At 46.3% G+C, this 24,368-nt stretch overlaps 6 protein-coding genes across 6 annotated transcripts; 1 reads left to right on the top strand and 5 right to left on the bottom strand.

Moving 5' to 3' along the window:
- Positions 1 to 4,440: 4,440 nt before the first annotated feature.
- On the top strand, positions 4,441 to 5,204 carry SETTUDRAFT_45121 (uncharacterized protein; the record flags this gene model as incomplete). The annotated part of the gene is made up of 1 exon (XM_008023153.1): positions 4,441 to 5,204. The coding sequence occupies one exon, from the start codon at positions 4,441 to 4,443 to the stop codon at positions 4,930 to 4,932; it is 492 nt and encodes a 163-aa protein (XP_008021344.1). The 3' UTR covers positions 4,933 to 5,204.
- A 3,856-nt stretch (positions 5,205 to 9,060) lies between these two features.
- On the bottom strand, positions 9,061 to 11,501 carry SETTUDRAFT_166713 (uncharacterized protein). The gene is made up of 5 exons (XM_008023382.1): positions 10,752 to 11,501; positions 10,164 to 10,685; positions 9,967 to 10,099; positions 9,530 to 9,874; positions 9,061 to 9,443 (listed from the first exon to the last, which is right to left on the bottom strand). The coding sequence occupies exons 1-5, from the start codon at positions 11,413 to 11,415 to the stop codon at positions 9,314 to 9,316; spliced, it is 1,794 nt and encodes a 597-aa protein (XP_008021573.1). The 5' UTR covers positions 11,416 to 11,501; the 3' UTR covers positions 9,061 to 9,313.
- A 3,002-nt stretch (positions 11,502 to 14,503) lies between these two features.
- SETTUDRAFT_36355 (uncharacterized protein) lies at positions 14,504 to 15,289 on the bottom strand (the record flags this gene model as incomplete). The annotated part of the gene is made up of 1 exon (XM_008023100.1): positions 14,504 to 15,289. The coding sequence occupies one exon, from the start codon at positions 15,287 to 15,289 to the stop codon at positions 14,504 to 14,506; it is 786 nt and encodes a 261-aa protein (XP_008021291.1).
- Positions 15,290 to 19,490: 4,201 nt separating this feature from the next.
- Positions 19,491 to 20,683, bottom strand: SETTUDRAFT_158352 (uncharacterized protein; the record flags this gene model as incomplete). Its single annotated transcript, XM_008023381.1, has 3 exons — positions 19,491 to 19,832; positions 19,888 to 20,520; positions 20,582 to 20,683. The coding sequence occupies 3 exons, from the start codon at positions 20,681 to 20,683 to the stop codon at positions 19,491 to 19,493; spliced, it is 1,077 nt and encodes a 358-aa protein (XP_008021572.1).
- A 1,215-nt stretch (positions 20,684 to 21,898) lies between these two features.
- On the bottom strand, positions 21,899 to 22,896 carry SETTUDRAFT_36353 (uncharacterized protein; the record flags this gene model as incomplete). Its single annotated transcript, XM_008023099.1, has 2 exons — positions 21,899 to 22,723; positions 22,762 to 22,896. The coding sequence occupies 2 exons, from the start codon at positions 22,894 to 22,896 to the stop codon at positions 21,899 to 21,901; spliced, it is 960 nt and encodes a 319-aa protein (XP_008021290.1).
- An 829-nt stretch (positions 22,897 to 23,725) lies between these two features.
- SETTUDRAFT_77389 (uncharacterized protein) lies at positions 23,726 to 24,325 on the bottom strand (the record flags this gene model as incomplete). Its single annotated transcript, XM_008023186.1, has 1 exon — positions 23,726 to 24,325. A coding segment is annotated over one exon (600 nt), but the record flags the coding sequence as incomplete, so codon positions are not given.
- Positions 24,326 to 24,368: the final 43 nt, after the last annotated feature.

Below are 24,368 nucleotides of genomic sequence, written 5' to 3'. Positions count from 1 at the left end.
GTAGGTATAGCGTTAAGGCAGAGTCGGGCAGAATCAGGCAAAGTCAAGCAGTTCTGACCCGCCTCTGCGTAGCAGAAACTGCCAAGACGTACGATGGTGCCACCACGCCATCTCAGGTCACGAGACTAGGCTTGCTTCATCATGCGCTGCCTGGTTGCTAGCAGTAGAGCCAATAATCGTATGATACTGCAGCTATCAGCCGGAGCAGACAACCGAACCTGACATTCATTTGTCGTTTCTATGTGGGGAGTTTATATGAGGATTAGAGCTCTATAATTATCTGTCAACTAGCCATACGGTCTAGGCTTCCCTCCTGCTTGTAGAGCCAATCAAACATACATGCATTCACGTCAGAAAACGCCCTTGATGCATCGGACTGATATGCCGACGGCCAGCGGGCGTCTACAACGATTCACCCTATCGGGTGAGTGGGAAGCTACGCAGGTCAGCTCTTTGATTCTACATAACGTCCGTCCCTGTGGGTCGAACATCCCTGCGCAACGAACCACCAACATTGTTCGAGTACCTGACGTCTAAGCCGCAAAGATTTTTAGATTTGAGCCCACATTTGTCTACTCTTTAGATCTTCCTCTATCTATTGCAGGCCTTGAATACTAAGACTACAGTAATCTAAGGGGTGTATATGAATCTTTCGTGCTGAGCGTTGAAGCAGCAACAGCAACACACCCCTGTTCTACCCTCTATAGAAGCATAATTTGCTCTTTCGGAGGTCTTTTATAAATTTCTATGAGCTAAACAAGCTATGAATATTATATAAAGATGTGCAGCCTCTGTTTAGGTACACTCCGAGTTTTTCCGATTTGGTAAGCCAGTCCTTAGCGTTTAGTCAAGCAAGTTTTAAAAGCTAACTGGACTTGCTTGGCACGATTTTCAAATAAAATATTAGTTTGCGATGATTCTAGCTTCTCGGCGACGTCTGGGGCTGGACGTTCGAATCCAGTACTTGATAGGATCACAACCTTGATTAAACTGCTCGCGCATCCACTTAGGCTCAAGCTTCTTCCAGCGTTGGAACTCATCAATATCCTCATCGTCGCTGCTATCGTCAGCGTCAGCTATAGCAACGATTGCATCTTCAAGCGCGCTTCGTAGTGACCTTGATGCTGGCCGTACTGCGCTATGCGGCCTATACTGTTGCCATAGCTGCGGAAAAGCTGCGTTGTTGGCACGCGGCCACTCCGGCTTTGAGCGCCAACTACGATCGCAGTAGCGCTTGTAGTAGAGATGAAGTATTATCGTGGCGTAATAGAACGGCGAGCTATCAAGCTTAGAGTAGTAGGCATTGGCTTTTGACCAAGCTGCGCGCAGATTGATTGGTAGGTCATCCTCAGCAGCACCTGGCTCTTCGTAGTTGACGTATTCGTATGATTCAAGGCGCTCTTCAAGCTTGTGTAGTAGCGTTTCAAACACTGGTGTTACTGAATAGAGTGCACCAAACCGCCCTAATTTACCGCGTCCTTCAAGCTGCTTAGTAGCCTGCTTAAGTGAATCCAACACTTCTGTATACTCTAATATTACCGCCCAGTCTGCGACAGTAAGACCATTTGATCGCATCCAACTCGGTACATTAGGAAGCTTGTTGCACCGGCGCCTAGTGACGTCGTCAAGATTGCGCGTATGCTGGATGTGGTAGTTGGCATAGTTGCTAACGGCGTGCTGAAGCTTGATAGCCCGTTCGAAGCAGCTGCAGTACGAGTTCCAGCGCGTAACAACAGGCTTGATTGGCTCAAGTGTCGCGTTCTGATCGTTTGTAGGGAGCTCAGCGTTGGCAAGGTGCTGAAAACGATTGAATAGATCGTACTGTTGAGATATGTTAATATAGTTAATCACGTTTACTAGTACGCCCAATGGGCCATCCTTACGCCAGTCTGCCATTAATGTTTCTTCCTCCTCATGCTCTTCAGCGTCATTGTCGTACGAATCTGGATCTTTGCCAACCATAACAGCCTGGCCGATAAGATTAAGTGTATGAGAGCCACAGCGCAAGCGATGTTGAGCTGCAGTAAAGCCATACTGCCCAGCAAGATAGGTAACAGCAGTATCGTTGGCGTACGCGTTATCTAGGACGAAATAACCAAGCTTTGATGAAGATATCTCAAACTTCTGCAACGTTTGAGTAACAATATCAGCAAGTCGTTCCCCGGTATGCACGCTAGTCAACTGCGGCAGCGCAATAGGCAGGTGAATAAGCCTTCCTGACGCGTTAGCAAAGTGTGCAACGATACCAAAGAAACCTCTTTCGCCTCCCTTTGCCGTCCACCCGTCAAAACTTACGTGGGTTTTGCTAATAGATTGAGACGGCCCAGCGACAACCTGAGGTGTTATAAACTCATACAGACGTATTGCATATGATTTGACGCTATTAGCGCTCTTCCATAGCGCATCTTCTGCCTCCGGACTCGCGAAGCCTATCATTGATCAAAAAGCAGGCGTTTCAAGCTCGTAGAGAGGGTGGCTATTCTCAATAAGCCACGTAACAGCTGCATAACGGAAGGCCTGTACATTAAAGTTGCCTAATTTATTAGCAACCTCCTGGCTGATTGCTACACAAGATTCAGCTGCCATCGCGAGCGATTGCTGGCCAGACGCTCGATTTGATAGTATTTTCGAGCCGCCTCCAGTTAATCTATGGCCTAATTTTGCCTGCCTTAGGTGAGCTATCGCAGATGAGTCGACTGCGTAACCTTAAGAATACTATCAAGTGAGCGACGCGGATGGCAAAACTTGCAAACGAAGTAGATCTCGTTAGGGTTACTGCGTAGCGACACCCGATATTCATAGCCATATATACAGCTTTTTTGATGCGTCTGCGTATGTAGAGACTTGCAGAAGCGCGGTAACCGATTCTAATCGATACCGTCAAAGTTGTCTTGGAAACGCTCATCAAACGGATTATTTACATCGCGGCCATCGTCGTTAATACTGGCTATCGTAGCAGCTTTAGAGCCTTCGATTGGTGGTATAATAGTCTCTTCAGGCACAGCGTGGAGCAGCAACTGGCTCTCAAGAGAGTGTTGTTCGGTGGCCTGGGCCACTGCGTTGGCTAGGGCTTTGCGCGGTCATCGTCGACAAGGCTGCTTGCTTGCTGAATCGACTATTAGATCAATCCCTGATACTGTATAAGAGCTTTGCTGCATATTGTTGCCCGTACTACGAGCAACGCGTACACGTTTGGCAGACTGTTCTGCGGGTTCTGCGACGCGTTTTGTGCCTTTCCCGGTGTGCTGAGAAGGCATAGTAGACAACAGGCTACAGCAATAAGGACGACTATAGCCACAACAACGATAGTAACAAGAGCTATAACATAACGTCGATGTAGTAGTAGATAGAGAAGAAGACTGTCAATTCATATAACTACGTGCCAAGACGCGTCAGCTGACTTATGTCAGTGTCAGACTGTGAGGGGTTTTTTTGATCAAGGATTGATTTGGATCACTGTGATAAAAGACTGTGATAAACTTGATGGTGGAAACTGATCGTATTGATTGCTCTCCCTCTTGCGCTCTAGCGGCGCGCGTAGGCGCCGCCTTATGAGCGCAGTCGCTATCGTTTTGTCAGACTGTGATGGTTATTCAAAGGACAGTAAGATTGATGGTAAAAAGTGATTGTATTGATTCCTGTCCTTGCTCCAGCGGCGCGTAGGCGCGCCGCCTTATGAGCGCAGTCGCTATTGTTTTTTGTCTCAGTTAGGCGGCTGAGTATCAGCCTTGCCTAGGGATGGGCCTTGGCTCTCGGCTCTGATCGGCCCGGATCACAGAATCCAGCTGCTCGATCACACTCGGATTCTGTCACTTATCTGACAGCTTGAATCAAGGCTCGTTTGATGTCCCACGCACTCCCATATATCTCTGAGTGACACTACTGCCAATACTGATCCGAGTAGTCTTGCCTGCGTCGTTACATATTATCTGCTATTTTATGTCTTAAATAGATTATTGCTTCTGCCTCTTCTTTCTCGATTTGGGTCGCTTTCACTGCGTAAAGTCGCCCCCACGCTTGCTATAGAGCGTACATAATCGGCACCCCCGAATCACAAAAGACAGTTTCACCTTTCGGCGTAGTAAGCTTCGAGCAGCTCGGCAGCTCGCTTTTACCCGAGGCAAGCATCCTATCACGAATCATCAAAGACCCAAGGTTGCAATGGACATGTAATGTCTTACTATCCTAAATCGGACCATGTAGCTTACTTTACATTATGCATAGCATGTTATTCGGTGGTGCCAGATCAGGTTATTTAAATTAAAACGTATCTTAAGATTCGTTTCTTGTAGGTGGCCTGAAAGTAGCTGTTATTATAATAATAGCTCATCTCGCAATCTCAGTTGAATTCCAAAACAACTGCTCCATTCTTGAGATTGGACTTTTGAACAGAACAAGATAAACTACTTGCCCTCAAATACGACATTGATTTCGTCAACAATGAGCGGATCCTCTAGAGCAGACCTGGCTGCCGCTGCAACTTCAACGGTCCTTACAGCCGACCAAATCATGAAAGCCATCGAGGCCAGCCATGAGGGCAAAGAAGCCCACGCTAAAAAACATATCGGCTATGCTGCCATTGGTGCCGCAGTCGCAGTCGGCGCGATGGAGCTCTTTCGACGAGACGAGCTCGACAGGCAGGGCAAAGACGAAGACGACGACAATGTCGTAGTCCTGGGCGAACACAACAAGTGCGGTCACCACCACCACGATCATGATTCACATGTCCTTCGCGTCGATCCAAAGTGCTCGAAGGATCACGTACCCCCAGGACACTCTCGACGGCTTGCAGAAGAGATTATTGGTGCCTATTCTCTAGGCCAAGAGATTATGGGGAACAAAAAGCACCATGTAGCCCATGTTGTGGCAGAGGCTATTGGAGCGATTGCTGCGATGAAGGATACGAGAGACCACGTCAGTGGCGTAGAGTGAGATGCACATTGCGCCTCTCATGCAGTTTGACGCCTCTTGCTTCTCCAGCTTTTGATCATTTCTTAAGTGGCTTTTTGTTGAGCGAGTTGCCGTAACTTAGTTTCGTACCTCAATGCCAGTTTGAATAATAAATTACCAATGGAAGTTTTCTCACTTAATTCCAGATGTCGGACCCTTTATCTAGTTTAGCTTTTATATCTCTAACTTTTACTTGACTAGAAGTGTATATAGATGCAGTTTCAGTAGATGTGAATGGCTTTTGTTGGATGGCTCTATATTCGACCAATACTGAGGATTAAAGTTTGGTGATGGCCGAACTTATTGGCTGCGAGATACCAGCTACATGCATTAGCCAACCAGGGCCCTTCTGACAACGTGTTCATACGTTACTAGAGCTATCGTACCATCATATCATCACACGATCACACTATCACACGATCATACCATACATGCCTAAATCTGATCGTTTTCACAACGTATGTATCGCTAATAATGGATCTCTGTGCAATTCGAATACTGTATCTTGATATATGGACATGCAGTTAATTTCTCATTGCATACTAATATAATGGTTTATCTCATCTCATGAATACATGCCTAAGTCCAAGTGACAAGCATAGACTTACGCCAGTATACCTAACATGGAGTCTTCTTTATCCCAAAGCGCTGAATCTAACTTTGGACCCGACGTCGTACCAAAAGATGATATGTACTATCTTCTCGGCCTAACTATAGATAAAGCATGTATATACGACTCCTAAGTTTAATAAACAACTGCTACTAACTCAAAACTATAGCTTTCTCTCCGAACGAACCAACCTAATGTGCTACAAAATTTGCGGGAAATATCACTACTATGCAACACGCTAGACAACAATATGCCTGTATGGGATATGCCAGGCGCTGTACAGAAAAGATCTACGAAGGAGCTTCCACTAGTTGAATTGAATGCAACAGAGAGCTCGAGTGGTTGTAAAATATCGGTTAGGACGGTCGAAATGCCAATGAATGGGTTGCAAGCCGAAACTGCAAAATCCTGGTAGGATGAGCGATCGGAGGCGGGTCGTAGAAGCATGCGTAGATTGCTTAGTAGCTCTTGAGCTTTTTAAAAACAATCACTTTTGAAAGTAACGAATACATACACAGCTTGTTAAATTCAGAGAAAGTTTCAAATTTATATAGTAGAGCTTTAGATATGAGCCATATTCATTGGAGGGGGAGAATAATGTCGCCATCCATATTGTCTCTATTGCAGGAGATAAAGAGCGTTATGTATCCAAGTCTTATGTATGAACGCAAAGAAAAAACAAATGTTAAAATAGAACAAGAAATACAAAACGAGCTTAGTGCTCGCATAAGAGATTTTCGACTACTCTGGACGATCCGCAAGCGAAGCTAGAGCCGCGTGTGTAACCGTCTATGAAGAAGCTAGTTCCTAGCGAGAAATCGCTACTGAGGCATTCTACCTCGTTAGAAAGGAATCGCTTCGTACCCCCACCAGCCAGAGATGTCAACAATCAAGCCAATCTGGATTGATTCTTATCGATAGTGGCAAATAGACCGTTTTAAGATCTGTGCACAGTGGCACGTCCCGGAGAATGATCTGTTTGCCACTATCGATAAGACTCAATCCAGATTGGCTTGATTGTTGACATCTCTGCCACCAGCTGCGCGCCCTTATCATCCAACCCCGCAGCTTACTGTGAAACATGCGCCTTCAAATTTCCCACAATTCAGCTTCAGCCCCCTGTCTCTAGCTCCCCTTCTAACCCTGGCGCACCTAAGCTGATGGGCGTAAACACCTCCTGCACCAATACCTGCAAGCCACAGTCGCTTAGGAGCTACATTTCTGTATAATCTATACTGTTCAACTACACCCGTCAAATCCTGCACCATAACGCCATTGTGCTGGATGCCCTAGACATTGGTACAATATGGCTGCTGCTGGTCGTGGCGCCGGTGGGGCAATTAAGCAGCAATGATACGTAGTGTGTGTAAGCGTCTACTAATTCTCTCAACCGCGTAACTCGCGAGTTTGTGCGCAGTAATTACTTCTAAAGCGTAGAATATCTAGAGACTTTACTTAACGAAGAGGATGTCTGGTATGATGTGCTAGTGCTAGATAGCGTTGAAGAGTAGGAGTATATTGCTATCGAAGAATTATCAGATCAGAGGCCAGTCTAGTAGGCAATACAAGAGTAGTAGAGCGTGCTGAGTAGTAGAGCATGTTGAGTAACTAGCAGAGCGTGTCAAGTAGTAGTTAGAGCGGTATTTTTAGATTTGTTATATCGAATAACGTACCTCACAGGTTCGTGCATCACTTTTGCCAAGTCCTCACTACAACTACCACATCATAACCCAAAAGAGCTCACTTTGGGTGTGTATAGTGCAATGCGATACAAAATATTATACAGAGACTACTTCTGCTACCTGCTTACACGTTCGCGCGATATACCTAGTCCCAATACACCGTCTACACCACCGTTGAGATAGTTTACCTACTTTAGCGCGCACCCGCTTCTTTAGCTTCTTCCCATCACTACGCGGGCTAAAGTTCTAAAGAGCAGTCAAGCACGCCCTATCTTCGACTGCTAAGGTCCCCTCTGCCCAGACCCGCTTTCTTTTTTACAATTTTCATCGTATCGTAGCCTTACTTGCTACCTTAAGCTTAGCTATCTCCTTTTACGCTAATACTAGCTTATGCGCAATAATAGCTGCCCCCTTTAAAACCTTTTTAAAGGCTTCCACAATAGATATTAGCGAACTATCTGCATGTATTTAAATTAACTACTTTACTAGCGTCGATTGTAGCCCTAATTCTAGGGTATTACTAGAGGTTTGCGATATCTAAAGCTAGTTATCGATAGGTAGAGGTAATAGAGTGCGCAACTAGGCATCAAGGGTGGATATAACCCGTTCTAGGTTAAATAGAACCAGTCTAGCGCCTCGAAACCCTTATTAGACATTGCTCGAAGTAAATGAGGCGTCAAAAGCCCGCTTAAAGGAAGGTAGGAACTCTTATTTGGTGATATGGCTGATCTAGCTGCGCATGAGCGATTCGACTTGACGTCCATAGGCCTGCTTCAAAGGGGCAAAACAGCCCACATCAAGAGGCTGCAAGAGGTGGGACGAGTGTGGAGGCATGCAAATAGTAATAATACCATGATCTTTGCAGTGTTTATGGAAATCCAGCGAGTTGTGGCGCTCACGGCCATTAATAATAAGTAGGCGGTAGATACCAACCTTCTTCTTCTTTGTATGCTTATTAAAGTGCTTTAGCCACGCAAAACCAAGCCCATTGGTTGTCCAGCCATTCTCAGAGACCCCAATAACCCAGTTCTGGGCTATATCACCATGTTTGAGAGGTAGTGGCGCGCCTTGAGTATGATGAAGGGCGGAATCGTCCACCCAGTCGCATTGATGCCCTGGATGACTGTTGCCCACTCTCTATTGCCAGGCTGGACAGTCTTTGGTCGTCCACATCTCTCTAAAGCTGTAACAACTGCTCCTAGGGTGATCTAGCCCATCATAAAGCCGGTCTCGTCAAAATTATACGTGTCGTCGTCCTAGATACCGTACTTAGCTTTCATATTGGCTATTAGGTCAAAGCAAGTTTAGATAGTTCTAGGATCCTCACAGAGGGCTCTCTTACATTATAGATGGCTGCAGCGCGTCGTTGTGAGAGATTCGCGTCTTGTTTGAGAGCTTGAAGAGCAAGCTGTATCTGACATTCACTAGAGTGTAACGGAGTTACATGCCTATATATATCATACTACACTAGAATATTCAGTTCAGAATATTCTCGTGCTTACCTTTTGGTAGGTTGGCGTAGCCAAGTGGTTTGTCACGTAGTATTGACTTAGTGGGCATTGGTGCTCACCTCCATTACATAGAGAGCTCTAAATGCACTTGTTGCGACATTAGGGTAGAGCAGATGTTTTGATGGGGGCTTAGCAAAAGTGAGCAACGAAGCGGTGGGGTACGTTATAGTCTGGCAAAATCTAATTAGGGTTTCTCATGCTTAGGGTTCATTAGGGTTAGCTGTACTTAGGGTTAATAGTACATACTTTAGGCTAAGTTAGGGTTAGCTACCCCTGCAACCCTAAGCGAGCCAGGAACATCAACACCATATTAGTTAGGGTCAGCTATTACTCACTCAATTCTACTGCAAAAGATTTGAAATTTCTGTATAAAATAGACACATCTACTGCACAACTAGTTTCAATTGCATCGATCTTTGGGTTTGATAAGAGCAAAGAAACTGACTCTGAAGTTTCAATGAAACCGACTCGATGTGTCCGTGCGCAGTTTTCAGCTTTGCAGTACATTTCAATGAACCCGACTCCATTTCATCGTATTATAAAGTGAGACCCTGACCCTGTTAAAGCTTACTGACGGAGACCGGAAGGTACTTCGCTGCGAACTCGGCCATTCTTTTGCTTGGCTTCTGGGCCTTGGGAGCACTTTCCAGAAGCGCGGGAAAGCGTTGGTTTGTATTTGGGGGAGTGGCCCTACAGTGTAGTCAGAGCTTAGCATATAGACAGCTACGCTATATCCGCGCGATGCCAAGAGGCCTAAATTAAGGAGACAAACTTACCCATTGAGTGCAAGATTCACTAGCAGATCCCCACGGTTATTAAACATGACGCGGCTGCATAGAAAGTCTCCAGCACCAGGCACCACAAACTTGTGCTGGTTACTGATTTCAGTAAGGAGTTCATCAGCGAAGGAGTTGACGCAGTAATTGAAATTGTTCTTCACGTTAGCCATGGTGTCCGCGGCAACATCGCTCCATGGTGGATTGCATTTGATGACACCAGTAGGTCCCTTAGTTTTCGTGGAAGGCTCAGAGACGAAACGCTTCAACTCGTGGATTTGCAGGCCACCGTTGTCGACGTTAGTGGCTAAATAGCTTATTTCGAACCTCATTTCGGATGACATCCTAGAAAAGAGGTGTGTAGGTGGTTAGCAAAGCTAGAGAAGTGAAGGCGATGATAGGGAATAGAGTCGCATGATATGGGGGGCTTTACATACCACGCTGTTCCCCATGAGGTCAGTGCAACGGTTCCGTTCAAGTAGGCGTGTATCTGCACGGTTCCAGTCAATGTGATGATTGCTCCATATTCTCCAGCGCTCGGTTGGAAAGAGAGAGTGGTTTCGGCAGACGCTGTTGAGCTCTGTTCGTTAGTAATGGATGATAATCCCCTATGTCAGAGCGCATCATTACGTACCGCCTTCGTCTAACGTCCATTTGAATTCATGATTCTTGAACTCTCTTTGCGAGTGCAAGATATCGTTATTTCCTTTCCACTTCCAGGTCCTGTTGTCGGACTGCCGGGTGAACTGCCAGTACTTATCGTCTTCGTTGGGGTGCTCCATGCAGAACCCAGGTTTAAACCCGAGAACATACTTGCAATTGCTGTAGCCATCGGGTTCGAAAGTCAACTTTTCTGGCTGCACCTGGATGTATTTGTTGATGCGCTGGAGCTTGGGTAGCAACCACGACTCCCAGAACTGGTCGTAGCTGATGCACATGAGGGCATCCCGCGCTGGCATCCCCGGTTTGGTGGTCACCCAAGTGCCGGTGTAGGGCATCACCTTCTCTTGAGGAGCCTTCTTGTTCTGGGTCATGATGAGGTAGCACAGCGCATTGGCCGTAGACGTGTTGGAGCAGGCCGATGTCGGTGTCTCGCGCCACCCGTACAGGTCATGGCAGACGAAGGTGGGGGGGAATGTCGGGACATTTGGATTCACTAAGAGAGATTATTAGTCTGCACCCTGGATCCGGGCCGGGAATACGTATGGGGTGATGGGCTTACCTGTCTCCGGCTTGTTGGTGCATAGTCGCGAAGCCACTGTCGTGTGCCACCCTCTTCTCATCTCAACTGCCCATGCGTCGCACAAGAAATTGAAATTTCGCTCGACTACGGGGTTGTTCTTTTGGATAGCTTCCCAATCAGTGCCACAAAAGTTTGAACCTTCCCTATAGCGGTTCGCTCCTGCTTCAATGTCTATGAACAGGGATGCAAGTGAAAAATCACCAGCTGGGTTACCCATGCGTTGCATGATCGCATTATAGCGCTCACTGCCAGTAGGCAAAGTTTCCTCACCCATTCTTGTGGTAAAAGCCACTGTCCAGCCAGAAATATTGAAGTCGGTGGTGGTATAATCATTTGGGTCATCTGAAGTATACAGTGACATAACCCCGGAGTCTATGTTCCATTGAAAATAAATGGGGGGGCCCTTTGGCTGCTCCACGTTCAGAATAACGGTGGACGGTTTCAATGTTGCTTGAATCTTTCCGACTCTGGTATTCATGTCAATGTAGCAGACGGGCTTGAACTTCGGGTCTGTGGCTTTTGCAAGGTAAAACATGTTTTTGAAGGCATCGTTGATGGTTTGGCTGCTCAGAAAGATGGCCTGGTCCCAAGGTGAAGAGTTGGTCAAGCCCAACAGACTCTGCTCGAAATTGTTCGATGCCATTGAATGGGAATGGGGATATGAAGTTTGGGGTAGAAATAAGAATTCCGACTGGGATAAATTAGGAGACGAGATTGGGTGGAAGTGGGAAGATATCCATAGTACTGAGAACAAGCTCATAGACGTAGCTCCTAAAGTGCAGTAGAATTATATATCTGGGATTCCATAACTGATGTGATATTAGGCTGGATCCGGCTTTACAGGCTATTTTCACGTGTAAAGGTAAGTTTATAATATTTCTCTAGTATTCAGCTGTATCTGGGATGGCTTGGCATGCACGAGGACGCATTCAATACGCGGTTAGAAGTGTAACAGGCGGAATTGCTCAGCATCACACCAATAGCTCGTCGGCACTGAGGCCGACTATGGCCACATCACGCCAGGTTGGGGTGATATCAGGCCATCTCCCACCGATTAACTAGCATAAGCATGCATTTACACGGAACGCCAGCTTGAGTAATTTCAGATATACATCGTTAATCGTAGGCGATCTCATGCGGGGTTGGGGTGCAAAGGGCTACGCTGCGAGGGAGGGTTCAACTTAGCTGCAGTGACGACCTGACGGACCGATCGCCTACGATTTGCAAACGTAGATGACATGAGACTGAGGTTCAGATAATAATTGTTGAGATATAGAACCTATAATTTAGGATTTTTTGGTAGGGTTTTGGAGTAGCCCGCTCGCCCGTGTGGCCTACTCGCCCGTAAGGTACGTTAACTGTAACCAGTTAATATTTATTCTAACTAGCTAGTTACAACTAGTTATAGTTACTATAACTACTAGGACAGCGATCTGTTCGCGTGCGCACGGGCCGCGCAACATCAACGCGATCAGCTGAGATCTACCATATCTTTAACACCACGTTACTACATCAGTATGAGCTCTAATTCGCCTAAAATCTCTGCAAATCGGATGCGAGGATATGAGTTATCAGAAGCCTAACGCGTGTACGCTCTTGTCCAAGCTGAGGTTAGTGTATCACCGCGAAAATCGCCAACGCGCTCGACTACTCCTAACGCTGTATCTAAAAAATAATATCCCAATAGGATAACTACAAATCTATCGCCGTATTACCTTGTACAGTCTCTAAGCTCAAATCGACTAAGCGCAATTATTGGTAACTATACTATGGTTATAGAGAAATGTAAGTATAAGGACTGCTAGATATACCATAGATGTCAGAAGGAGGCAATAAGGTGGTGGTAAAGCTACTACTCGACAAGGGCGCTGACGTTGACGTTGATTGATCCAAGGTTTAGGGCTGCGCACCCCAAATTGTAGCAAGTCATCACGCAATGGCCTGAGAAATATGTAAACAATTCCGAAACTAGCAGTGGGACGTATTGACTCCCTCACTTTCACATGAACTGATCTTTTGTACAGTCTCGCAAGTCATAATTCATAGACACATAAGTGGCTTGGGGTTGGAGAGATTCCAGCGCTTGTGCAGCTGCTCCTCGTTGCAAGAACCCTGCCAACAACCCTCTTGGGCGTAAATATAAGAAAGTGGAGCTACGCCAGACCTGGCCGCCATTTTGCGATGTCTAGCTATGAGAACACGCTATTGTTACGTATATCCTTTGTATCCGACAGATGGACAACGTCCGGTAGTAGTCAAGAATCGCCGTTCTCTAGAGCAGCAACATATCGGTGTGTATCTCGCGCAAGAGTAATGATGGCCTGCAACAACTGCAGAGCTCTCAAGAGAAAGGTATCAATCTCTACTTGATTTCTATTGCTAAAGATTCACCTAATAATCACTAGTGCAGTAGTTGTCGACCAAAATGTAATTATTGTCGCTCTCAAGACCAGAACTACATCTATACTAAGTCTAAGAACCCGCTGATCTCTTCTAAACGGCATCTTACACAGATCACTAACGAGCTTAACAACATCGAGTCACTATTATACCTACTCGCTACTACGAATAACCAAGGAGCTGCTGCTGCATAAGCTATGGAACTTAGAAAACATAGGCTTCAATATTACACAGCTACCGATATAGAACGCTCGCTCTCTATGAGTTATATCATTCGCATTTTTAAACAAATAGGAGCTACTAATACAGTGTATAATAGTTATCCATAAACGACTTACAGTATACAACGACCAGCCTTACGAGCGAAGCTAAGCACGTGCAACTCGACGCAACGAAGAACTTAACTTCCTACCTTATCCTAGTCAATATGTAAACACCTACAGTGTTGCAAATCTGCGAAACTGCTAACTAGCTGTAGCTCTCGAAATACCTAACCTCCCTCGATAGATACTGTCTCCAATGCGTCCAATAATAGTGTCCAAGAGCAGTAGGGGATCAGATAGTCTAGTACACGACAACTGCTGCTGCCACCAAAGCCCCAGAGAAGAGCGGTTGATCTTGAAAGAGGTTGCTGAACCACTATCCTGCTAGGCCGCTCAAGCCGCGGCCTCAAGATGGGGCACCCAAGAACTGCTTTGCGAGCTAGAACCACGAAGTAGATGAAGACATGTGGGTTCGGCGGAGCTACAGTTGAGTAAAACCAACGGCAACTTCGACGAGGGCTTCAACGAGAGGTGCACATTACCTTCTGTGGGGGACCAGCAGGCCACGCGCTCCTTACCAACGACCGCCTTCTACCGAGGTCTTCAGATTGTGGTGCTTGAAGACTTCTCTCTCTACGCGAATATGTTGATTCGTAACCAAACGACAGCCATTGATCAGGGTCTGATATATAGGGTAGTCGAACCAACTCAGGTATATATCATAGGGTGGATAAGCCTGTCGGTTCAGATGGCTTGCATCCAGCTAGTGCTACCCTCGAGCAGCACTCGGATCTAGGGAAGCTACCAGCTATCCCTATCTGCCTAGTCAAAAAGCACGATTCGATAAGGGCAGGACTAGTTCTCGTCCCTGTTCGTAGGTGTTGGCGGCTCTCATGTAGCGGACCGAGATGGATAGACCTGACATGGCTAGAAGCGAGTTACAGGCAGTTCTTAGGAGAGTGAGTGGTCCCTGTACCTTTAGAGAGTCTTCTTATGCTAGACGTCTTGTTCGGCAGACGAAAAAGTAAATATTCTGACCGTGAACCCATTAGTGCTTTCACGTCGCCTCTATGTGGAAAATCCATCCTCGCTTGTGCAAGAGCTGCATTTCCTAAATCTTTCTAGGAGAGAGCGTGCCTTGTCACGTTCCTTTTCGAGCCGGTGGATGTATTCGATGGCGCTATCAATAACAACAGCTTTGCTCGGCCGTGCTGTGCCAATAATTGCGTCTGATAGCTGGGAAATCGAAGGCACTGCACATTGCAGTTTTCGAAATGACGCATTGAGGCCTTCGCGATATTTCCGTTCAACCTCGTTGTGAGGAATCCTTCTCGTCCCGTCTGAATTGCGTCGTGCAATTGGACTAAAAGTCTCAGGTGATGGGCAATCTTTCCGTGGTCGACCACGCTTGCGGGATGCGTTCGGTACTGAAGCCAGCCCCTTCTTAACCTGCCGAGTTTGACGTGAAGCACCCGGCAAAGTTGGCGACACAACATTGTTCTCAGGCATCCAGATGAGAGAAGTTTCGCTACTAGTGATGATGCTGGGTGACTCATCATATGAAAGAGCCGTCAAACTGTGGGGTTCTGCTGGTGGCGTAGCACTCGTGAAATTTGTCTGCCTGGCCGTAGGAGAAGGACCGAGCTCGCTTTGAGCTTCGATAGACGGTTCCAAAACGAAGAATATATTTGAGTCCGTGAAGTTACACGATACGGACAGGTCGTCCGTGAGCCAAAGTGATGACGTACCCGATGATGCCTGATACGAGGTGTTTTCGATGGTGAACCAATCTTCAGTGGAGCTGAGATTCTGTAAGAATTCCTGCTCGCCTGGATTCATGCGATCCAGAGCCATTTCGGTCAGTTCCTGGGGAGCACAGCTGGATCTCGAGGGAAACGTTTGCGCTCGAACTTCCATGCTAGATGGTCCGATTGTAGAAAGTATCCGAAGAAATTTGATAGTGTTGAATAATAAGAAAGATTTGCTGTAAAGAACAATCAGCTAACATCCATGATACAAACACTGCCTAGACTTACAATTAATATCAAGAAAAATATCGATGCCACACATAAGCGTCTCTTCTTCTTATCTTATCTCAGGTGTTCGTTATCAAAACAGCTTCCCCAGAATGCTACAGAGGTTTCACTCTGGCAGGTATCGAACGATGATCAGGCCACATCAGAGGAAAAAGGAGGTCGTCAAACGGTGCCGCAATATTGAACTGTAGCAGCTGCAAATGATCGCGATCGATCCGGATCGGATCTCGGTAACGGCAACTTCATCCTCACCTGTGTGTCACGCCAGGAAGCTGTCGACCCCGCATTCAGGACTATGTCGTATCCTTGCACAATCACACGAACACGCGTATTCTCAGACTAGGCTCAAACAGTTGGTAAGCGAAGATATGTAATGCCAAATCGGGTATCCGAACAGACGCCAGCTGAGCGAGGCGAGATTACGGTCTAGACTGCACCGTGGGCAAGGGTCATACTGGACCACTGTAGGGTCTAGAACACGCAGCCAAGAGTCTAGAGTATGCCGTAAGCAGATATTTCTAATCTCCTCAACCAATAGAACGGTAGTTTGGGAGAAGAACTATGGTTTCAACATGTCACATGTTATTTGGATACGCAAGTGCTAATTTGCCACAACCGTAGTCGACAAGTGTCGTAGAAAGGAGTACCGGTCTGGAAATTTGGACAGATGCTCTGGTTCGATGTCGCACGCGTGGGTGCGATGAAATTCTGATCTATTGTGTCTGCTATCTACTATCTTCATTTATTAGTGATCTATAGCTATTGCTTTATCTTGTTGAGGTGGTGCATCCTTATTGCCGTTACAATGGCTTGTTGCTTTGGCTCAGCTGAAGTCATAGCTTCTACGGCCTTTCAAAGACTGCGACATCCGACCTGTGGTTTGTTCCTCGAGCAAGGTAACAATGAAGACATTGCGTGCCATTTACTGCACGAAATTGTGTAGTAAATACTGCTTTACGAGGCAGGGATGCACTGAACAGGCGATAGAGCCCCTTCTTGTTCCACAGCCTCTCTGCTACTCCCCTGTCGCTTCTTTGGTCATAAGGTCATATGTAAGCAATCGAAAAACCTAGCAAATGTGTGGCATATATGTAACACACACTCCTCTCTCATTCACTTCAGTTCAGCTTGTGAATAGCCTGGAATGAATCTCCGATAACTACCGATCAGATGGTCACGTTGAGCCCTTCCCCGCTTCTTTGCGCGTTTGGGGCGTTTGGGGCGTTTGGGGCGTTTGTGGGGTGATAGAGCGCAGACTCTATTTTCAAATGGCGTTATTCGCTGATTGCAATATATCACGGCATATGCAAGGCCGCGAAAGCAATGATTTCAGCTGAGCCAAAGCAACAAGCCACGGTAACGGCAACAAGGATGCACCACCTCAACAAGATAAAGCAATAGCTATAGATCACTAATAAATGAAGATAGTAGATAGCAGACACAATAGATCAGAATTCCACCGCACCAACGCGTGCAACATGTAACTACTAATTAGCAATGGGAGTAGCCGCATTCGCGGAAGCAACTAAATTTCCAGCACCTTCCCCAGGGCAAATTGATGAAGTAGTCCCATTTCTACACATGTAACTGCCCACCTGCTCTCTGAAAGTACCAGATACTTCCTTGAGGCCGGGATACCACAGTCCTTCTCCTCCATATTTGTATACAGTATCACATTTGTCGTCACTAAATAACTAGTTAGAGATTAAACTATAGACTCAGCATAAACTAGACATACGTAAAGAATTGGCAGCACAAGCCTAAGTCGATTGCAATAGATGCGACATCGTTAAGCCTGTCGGCGGCTACGCAGCGGTCAGATGATATGATTGGTGCAGCACACTCACTCCATGCTGTTTTTGAGCAAAAGTGCAACTTCGCCTAGCCGTTAACTTTGTTCGTGAGCGCCTAATGTTTTGCCTACCCTTCGCGGGCAATCAGCTTGTTCAACCCGATTGTGCTGAAGATCTATCATCACTGTTGATTGAGCGAAGACATTACCCAATAATGCGCTTGTAAAACACCATTGTCGGCACCGCATATTGAGGTGAAGTGAAAGTTTGATTCTAAGCTGCAGACTTGACTTGTAAAGAACTTCTTCTGACCTGCATTATATATTCGAAAACCTGGGATAACGAGGCCTGCTCTATTGGCAAATTTATTTTTGGAAGGGCTTCAATTTATGCACGCGGACTACTAATTGAACAGCATGTATTTATCCTTGGGCTGTTCAGAATAGTCAAGCAGGTAGTCTGGACTCCAATAGAACCACTGTTAGACTTTGTGACTACATAGTTCGCGATTAACGTCCATTGTAACGGGCTGAACGCCCTTTGCCTCTTCTTCTCGTCTACGGCCTTGCTTACCCACCTGCCCGGCCTGATTGTTGCTTAGGCAACGAACATTGTACATGGATAGCTCTATAGCCTAGACTCTACTGTAGCCCTCCATCTAATACAATCTCCTGTATAACTACATACATGCAGCATCATAAGGCACCCTCAAATCTAAGAACCACGTATGAGTCACAGCCCAGAAGGCTTGAAAGGGTCCTTGCTCAGCAGGACACGCTGATTAGGTGATACTAGGCTTTACGTAACATGTGCTTGTGTTTTACAAGTACTGCATGTCTGTCATCTATCACCTATAGTGCTATTTTGCCTATCACTCTAACTTGGATCTGTTCTTCACCCCTATCATACGCTCGTGCACATACATAACATATGACTCTTAACACTCAAAATGACATACATCATCAGCGGAGTATATTGCATAGTAGGCTACTAACAATTTTGGTGGTTACGAGACATGGCTGACTAAAACAAGGTTTTGGAATGGATCCTACTGGTCCTAGTCTACGCCTTTATCGCCGTGCGTATCCACATGCGCCAATTTCGCTTCCGAGAAAACCTCGACATGGCCGGCTATCTCCTAATCGTCTCTGCCCTCAACGCTTTAGCTCTAGTGACTTGGGATACTATTGAATACAAGACAGGTGTATTAAATGGCAAAGTGAGGTCTGAGTTATTATCTAACGTAGGTCTTAATATGACTATTTGCTTCTTCTTGCAGATATGCACTCTGTTTACAACGTAGACTTACTATGAAATTGCTCTGCTAACGATTACAGATCCTGTTTGCATGTTTGCCTTGTACTGGAGTCTCGTCACTTCCGAAGGTCGACGAACGATGCGAAGCACTTTGTTAGTCACCAGCCTGTTCGTCGGTAGAGGGCGTGTATGTATATATGGATTTTTCCACCGTCTGGCTTCAATCTATGTACGAGTTATGGATCCTCACTGGATTCCAAGTAACATGGAAAATGATAGTGTGGCGAAAGACTTGCGACATCAGCAACTATAACAACATTCTTCAATACTCACGTTAACTTAAAACAATAATTCCAAACACAAATAAGGCTTCCTATTACCGATTGTTGTTACCCCTTTGTTCTTATTTTCACTGTTCTTCTTTTGGCTAATTGCAGCTATGCATTTATATAAGTGCTAAGCGAAACTGCCCCCTAGGTTGCTAATGTGTCTATCTAAATGCAAATCTATTGAAAACTAGAAGTACAATATCTTAAGTTTCACGAAGAGTATAGCGAGTAAATAGATTTTCACGCTTCTGCTATAGTCTGTGGCCAGGCAGTAGCCGACCGATTCACGGGCTCGCTATTCTAGGTTGGCCGCTATATAGTTATATCATACGCTTTTGCTAATTTTAGAGCCTACTGCCTATTGAGAAATCTGCATTAACTGACTTCCTAGTTAGTCAGTGGGTGTTGTTGGGTCTGTAGGTGGAAACCCAATGTGGCTTTGGGGTGTAGTATCACGCGCCGTCTACTTGCATCTTCATGCTGCGCACGCTGATAGCTATTCCTATTGCTCAAAGGATAAGAAATGAACTGCCCTTCTTCTCTCACAATACAAGCACCCTATTTTATTCTTTCCTCTTATCGTAGCTGTGTTTTGTATATATGGCAGCTATAAACTCGCATTGTTCTCAGCTATATTCATCTATTTGGGTTTCAACTTAAAGTACAATCCAAGAATTAGAGCAATCACGAAAAGAATTGTGATAATAGTTAATAAGATGCACCATTTACGTCTTCTAGCCCGCTTTGCCGACTTGATGGCCTTGCCTAGCTGTTGGTTTGCTTCGTTGCTATTGTCCTCGACTTGCACAGTCTGGACTTCTGCTTCTGCGATTAGCAGATCCTGGTAGTTGACTTGCTTGTTGAGCTGGTTAAACAGCAAAGAAAGCTCGCTCATGGTCTTTTCGATACGCTGAATGTCGTTATGGCGGGCATCTACCGCGTCGAGAACACTGGCCGCTTGACCAATACGGTTGAATTTGAGCTAAGGGTGTGTCAGCGACGGTTTCCTTGATATCCAACTCTTAATTTACACTCACAGCGTGGGTAAAGATGCCCTCGTCGCCCAAATCGGAATCGACGATCTTTTCGACCTCGGCATCCGTGGCGTCTGGGTTGATTATGCGGTATTGCCTTCCAATATCTTCGCGGTACCTCTTGGAATAATTAACTTCCTCCTTCTGGAGATCCTCGAGCTGGCTCTTGAACATCCGCTTAAGCGTTTTAACCTGAGACCTTTTTATTTTACCATTAGGATCGCGCACAGCATCCCTCTCTAGAGAATTAATCTCGTCATTGATTTGTGTGTTTCTGATCTGCATGTTGGTTACAATTTCTTCGAGTTCAGCCCTAGAGCGGTTGTCAGGCGAGGAAAGCATGCGCTGGTGGATGCTGGCAATAGCTTTGATATCCGAGTTTAGCCGGCCAATTCGCACCTTTACGCCTCTAATGTGCGCAAAGAAGTAATCTTGGCTCAGAGGCTGGGCTCGTGGCGACTCTATAGTGTTGTCGTGCGTAGGCAAGTTGCTCATAGGCACGTCTGTATGAGGGACGGTTAGCGCATTCGTGTTAGACGGGCTCAAGGCACCAGCTTGTGAGTATTGCGATGGCTGCGAGTAATTCGACTCGCTATGGCACTGGAAGGGCGCTAGAGAATTGAGCTGTTGCTGCGACTGTTCGTACTATACTGTCGCATCAGTCTCGTGATGTCGTGTTGGGAATGCGACTGCTTACACTTCCGCCATATGGGTTGGCGGAGCCATAGCCGTCACCACCACCGTACGGATTTGCCTGCGCACCATATCTTCCGTCTTGCTGTTGGTAGTTCTCTAACATGTCGGATATATGGTAGAGCAGGTTGGTGGAGAAAAAAACAATGGGTTCGGGATGGCGCGGTGAACCTTAAGAAGCAGCTGCATAAGCTACAAATAAGATGCGCTGTTGGGGTATGAGCCTAGATACTATACGCTTTTTGCGCGAGCCCAAGGCTGACAGTGTTAAAGAACCAAGATGTAGTCAGCTCGCAGGCAGAAAATTCTACATTGCATATCAGTGTACATATATACATCTATACGTGCGTGCTATATCGCGGCTGTGGCACGTGGGGACGCACCCAAGAAGTGCGGATTGACTATTATGGTAATCAACAAGTGCTTGCGAAGTAGTTACTTCACCGTTTGATCGTTAGACGGGGCCACATAGTGCAGTCTTGACTGCGGTCGCATAAGTAAACCTTACTTGAATCAACGGCACGATACCGCAACTCACTGTTCACAGCGTCACCTACAGCGACAAGACTACAGCGATTGCGGCTTCACCACTTCAGGCAGCATTCTCAAAGTTTCGTCATCATAAGACTGAAGATTAACCAATCATTTTGATTGCTCTTCAGCTGACTGCTCGCGCTAAGCTATGTACAGAGTTCCTACATATTGCCGGATTAGAAGCGATTGTTATACCGTCACGATCTAGACGAGGTATATAGAATTGACTAAAAGAACTGGTAAGAAAGCATAATTGGGCTGCTCGCAACGGGCGTAATAACGAAATCCGTCCATACTTTATACTTGTTGCATACAGTCCTGCTGTAAATACGCCGTCTTGCTATCTCTAATAGCGAGGCATTTTTTTGATACATAGTCCTTCCATCGCATCAGGGGTGCCATCGCTGATGACAGTGTCTGGGCGTGATGCCAACCACGTGATTCTTAGCCCTGCGACAATCGCTTCCTCCAGCGTGATCCCAATTGGTTTCTAGTCACTCGTAGTCAGATTCAAGGGAACACATCCTTCTACTTATTACTTGCAACGTACGCATTCAAAGTGATAATATTCTAGACTGGTTATCTTGCCAACTAGTCAGATATGGGCCAGAGAGAACAGGAGTTCTTAGCGCATGGGGCTCCATTCGACACTTGTATTGGAAAATTGCTCCACATTGAATACTTGACAGCACTAAATCTCAAACAAATATTCCGTAAACTGAACTTTCCTCCCTCAATGATATAGCAGACAAGGTAGCACTGGCTGACTTTACGATAAGTTCCACTCCTACGCATTGTATCTTGTGCTAATAGGTGATCCAGTGACATCAGCAAGAGAATGTGCTGACGGCCCTATCCTAGACATTTCTCTTATGCTTTGGGCACGGATGTAGCATGAGAAAATCGCTAAAAACGCAGCGAATATGATGGCAAAGACCATCGCTGCAATACTGATGCCAAATATCTTGCCCGCCTCTATTTCTACCCAGGCTGGCAGCTTTTCGACAGCCCTAGTGACGCTGTGTTGCATAGCAACAAGCACGACATAGGGCGCGCAGCAGATAAAACCTACGCCCAAATGAACCATTGTCTGCGTCCTAGCGTCAATATTTCGAACGATACTCGCAAAACGATTGGGATACCCATATGCAACACAGTAAGACAGCAGTAGCAGAGTGATAAATGAGAGAGAACCTGCAATCAAGCAGTCAAGCACCGCTGTAGGTAGGCTGTCCAGGCTGCCTGGCAATGAAGACAGATCCTTCACACGCGCTTGGATGGAATCTCTAAGCGGATTTGGTAAGTCCTGGATCTTGTCCAGTACAAATGCCGAGATAGTAAGTTGCGAGCTACTGCAGGACCGACTGTGCTTGAACCCAACGCAGAACACGATCATACCGAAAGAGCAGTTGAACGGCACATAATCTTCGATCTGGGGCAGAGAGGTTACTGCTGAGCTCACTGCGCTCTGTGTGTCACCAGTGACATCGGAAGTCTTTTTGGCTGCAATGTTTAGGATCCCGCTAGCCCCACGCTGTATGTCTTGTGGGTCGCGCTGTAAAAGGCCTGGCGGAGGCGTTTCGGTGAGGTTGAACTGGGCTATTTTAGCTTGCTATATCGGTCTAACGTGTAGGCCTGGGGGTGGCTTACGTTCAGAGTGAGCAGTCCTGCCGTAGCGGCCTGTTCTGAGAGCAGGATCCAGAAAGTCGTGGTGGCGAGAGAGATAGCAAGCACGACAGTAACAGCCGTGACAGCCGAAATTGTCTTACTTGAAGTGTTGAACATGTTTACACTGGCATCTAGTGGGATAAAGCGACGTTTCATAGGTACATTTATGCAGTAGGGCAGCGCAAGTCCGTTCTAGGCTTACTACGAGTGTGCTAGAAGCGGACCACAGAAGACCAAAACAGCACCTTTTATACTATAGGTCCTCGCTATGTTCTTAGAGGCGTAATCCTATGTAGTTGTGCATGCCTCTAAACCTTGATAAGGTTCTAGAACTATTGAATCACAGCTTAACTACCTAGCGTTTGCTCCCCAGAGCGCAGTCCCTTACATCCATCACTATCAGTCGAAAACAGTCTAAGTCGAAATAGACTAGGCTCTAAATGTCACATGCTTATGTAACGTGACTCTATCTAATTGCCTTCGACTCCTAGATGGCATCACGGGCATTCTGAGAATAGGTACAACGACTCGAAGATTAGCTAAGAGTGACTCTCCCGCCCAAGGTTCTAAACTTGGCTACGTCGAGGAAGAGCCGTATGTTCGGCACTTGCGTGAAATCGATCGCTGCGCGCGAAGCTGAATCAACACCAAACGGGAATTTTCTATAGTGTGCGATCAGCTGTCGCGCAGAAACTTCGTCGCTTGGAAACTGATCAACGGGAGTTCCTTCTAAAGACTGTACACCCGCAGCTGTGAGCAACGATTTCCCCAACCGACAGCGTCCTGCATATAGATGAAATAGCTGGCTCAGTGTCAATATGACGCCTAGTGAACTGAGCAAAGCGCAGTGTGCTGCACCGCGAAACTTTCCTTTTATACACTTCGTAATGAATGTTGGTTTTAGAGAAGAACGTCGTAATGACACGAGCAGTGGGTTTGCTCTCACCATCCGCAGCACGTCCAGTGGTATTAGCCTGACTTCTTTGCAAAGACGATCGCGCAAAGAAGGCACATACACCCATAAATCAACCGTACGATCTGGAACATCGTCTACCTTATACCAAGATCCCTTGGTAGGATCAGTAGACGCTTGCATTGGTACACTGAAACTCATAAGAAAGTCACCCTTCGCATCTGTGTCTGGAACGGCGCGAACGCGGCCCAGTTGATACTTGTCACAGTAAAATCGTACGAGGTTAGAATGTCCTGTAGTGCTGAATTCGACTAGTGAGTCGAGCGTCGTCGCTGTCGGCGTGAATACTGGAAATGTACCCAATAGGTAGATTGTAAGCCTTTCGTTCCCACAAGAATTCAAATAACGTTCTGTCGCGTGCAATCGCTGCTCGAGTGCATGAGCGCCGTCTCCAAGCAACATCAGTTTCATGCCCTCTCGTGAAAGTCTTTCGACCGCAGGTACATCCCACACCAAATCTCGGATCGGCTTGAGATATTTTTCTTTTTCCTTCGCAGTCAAAACGCACAACTTCAAGTTAACTAACTTTGCTGCGTCGAAGGCGGACACACTATCCAAGATTCTTCTTCGGATCGGCGAAAGAAAGAGAAGGTATCCAAGAGACACAACGCTTTCC

The sequence above is a fragment of the Exserohilum turcica genome, assembly GCF_000359705.1.
Source record: "Exserohilum turcica Et28A unplaced genomic scaffold SETTUscaffold_10, whole genome shotgun sequence".
NCBI lineage: Eukaryota > Fungi > Ascomycota > Dothideomycetes > Pleosporales > Pleosporaceae > Exserohilum > Exserohilum turcicum.
Note: the sequence above shows the minus strand (reverse complement) of the source record. Positions and strands in the feature narration are given on the sequence as shown.

Bases quoted from the DNA above. Each gene is read 5' to 3' on its own strand.
- SETTUDRAFT_166713 (XM_008023382.1), bottom strand. From the start codon at position 11,415: ATGGCATCGAACAATTTCGAGCAGAGTCTGTTGGGCTTGACCAACTCT. The intron at 10,686-10,751 runs GTAAGCCCATCA...AATCTCTCTTAG, and splicing joins CACCAACAAGCCGGAGACAG to TGAATCCAAATGTCCCGACA. The intron at 9,875-9,966 runs GTATGTAAAGCC...CCTCTTTTCTAG, and splicing joins ACCTCATGGGGAACAGCGTG to GATGTCATCCGAAATGAGGT.